General features: G+C 45.8%; 1 protein-coding gene across 1 annotated transcript in view; it reads left to right on the top strand.

The window, feature by feature from the left end:
* jhy (junctional cadherin complex regulator) overlaps positions 1-1,170 on the top strand; it is a gene marked incomplete at both ends in the record, with an annotated part of 15,493 nt that extends 14,323 nt beyond the window's left edge. The window contains 2 exons of the mRNA XM_080854720.1: positions 531-680; positions 961-1,170. Coding sequence (XP_080710846.1) covers positions 531-680; positions 961-1,170 — 360 coding nt within the window. The remainder of the gene's footprint in view (positions 1-530; positions 681-960) is intronic.

The raw sequence follows: 1,170 nt of genomic DNA, 5'->3' as shown, positions 1-1,170 counted from the left end.
AAATGAATGAATTTGCGTATGCACAAATCACATTATCAAAGGATATATTCACCCCCCTTGAAATGGAACCCTTTGAGGTATCATAGCATTAATCCTTAGCTGTAATTTCCTGTTCTACCTTTGTGTGGTGAAGCACTTGTTTATTCTGTTCATTTAGCCCGTAGATGTTAATTGGTCTAAGAGATTCGGATTGAATCGATGGACAGTTAGTGTGGAAAGTGGAAGTTTAATAGTTATTAAGTGTGAAAGCTACTCCTGATCTCTGCATGTGAAATCACAGCCAATGGGAAAGTGTGTCTTTGTGCACAATAGCCAGTTAGTTCCCAAGGTAAATACAGAGATTTTAAATCAAATGATTTGTTGGTTCTGTTTTTACATTTTTTTTATAATGTACTTTATTGTTTGATAGGTCAGACAAGGTCCAGTGTGCTTTGTAACAAAGAGAACAACCTAAAGGCCTAAATGGCTCAGTTAATTAAACCCCTCTTTTGTAATCCGTCCCCCTTCTCTCTCCCTTTCAACATTGTCAGGCAGAGAAAATTAGACGACAGAAGCTGTATTCAGATGTGATCCGGCAGCAGAACAAGAAGATAAGTAGGATTCCCTTTCTGCCGGCTCAGGCTCAGGCACAGACGCAGGCCCCGCTGAACACTAACAAGGACCTGGCTCCCAGGAGAAAGGTACTGGAGATCCACGCCACTGTCCTAAGAACACAGGCTTGCCTTGGCTCTCCTCTTTTGTCTCTACCAGCCACACAAAGACATGGTGTGGTGTGATGAGCTCACCCGGTCCAGTTCTTAAGCCCTTTAGAATGCAATGGGTTTGTGTGGCGCTCTCTTCTTCTATGGTTTCGTCAATCACACTCGAGCAGGCTGAAGAGTTAGCAATGCTATTGATATCAGTCGTCATCATCAGAAGACACACTTATATCGCTCTGTTTTTTTATGTCTCTTTGACCAGGCTTTGGAATATGCCAGAACCATCGCGAAGCCGAGCGTGTCGTCGCCCCGGTCGAAGAAAGAGGCGCAGGGGATGAAGGCTGTCCCTGACCAGGCGAGGTATTTGAGTGGGGTGGACGTGGGCCAGCTGACACTCCTGGAGAGCCTGCGCAGGCGCCACGAGCTGGAGAAGCAGGCGGTCGCTCAGTTCAAAGCCGTTCAGGCCGTTTAA

Source organism: Sprattus sprattus (assembly GCF_963457725.1).
Source record: "Sprattus sprattus genome assembly, chromosome: 1".
NCBI lineage: Eukaryota > Metazoa > Chordata > Actinopteri > Clupeiformes > Clupeidae > Sprattus > Sprattus sprattus.
This window is presented reverse-complemented; position numbering and strand designations above follow the sequence as displayed.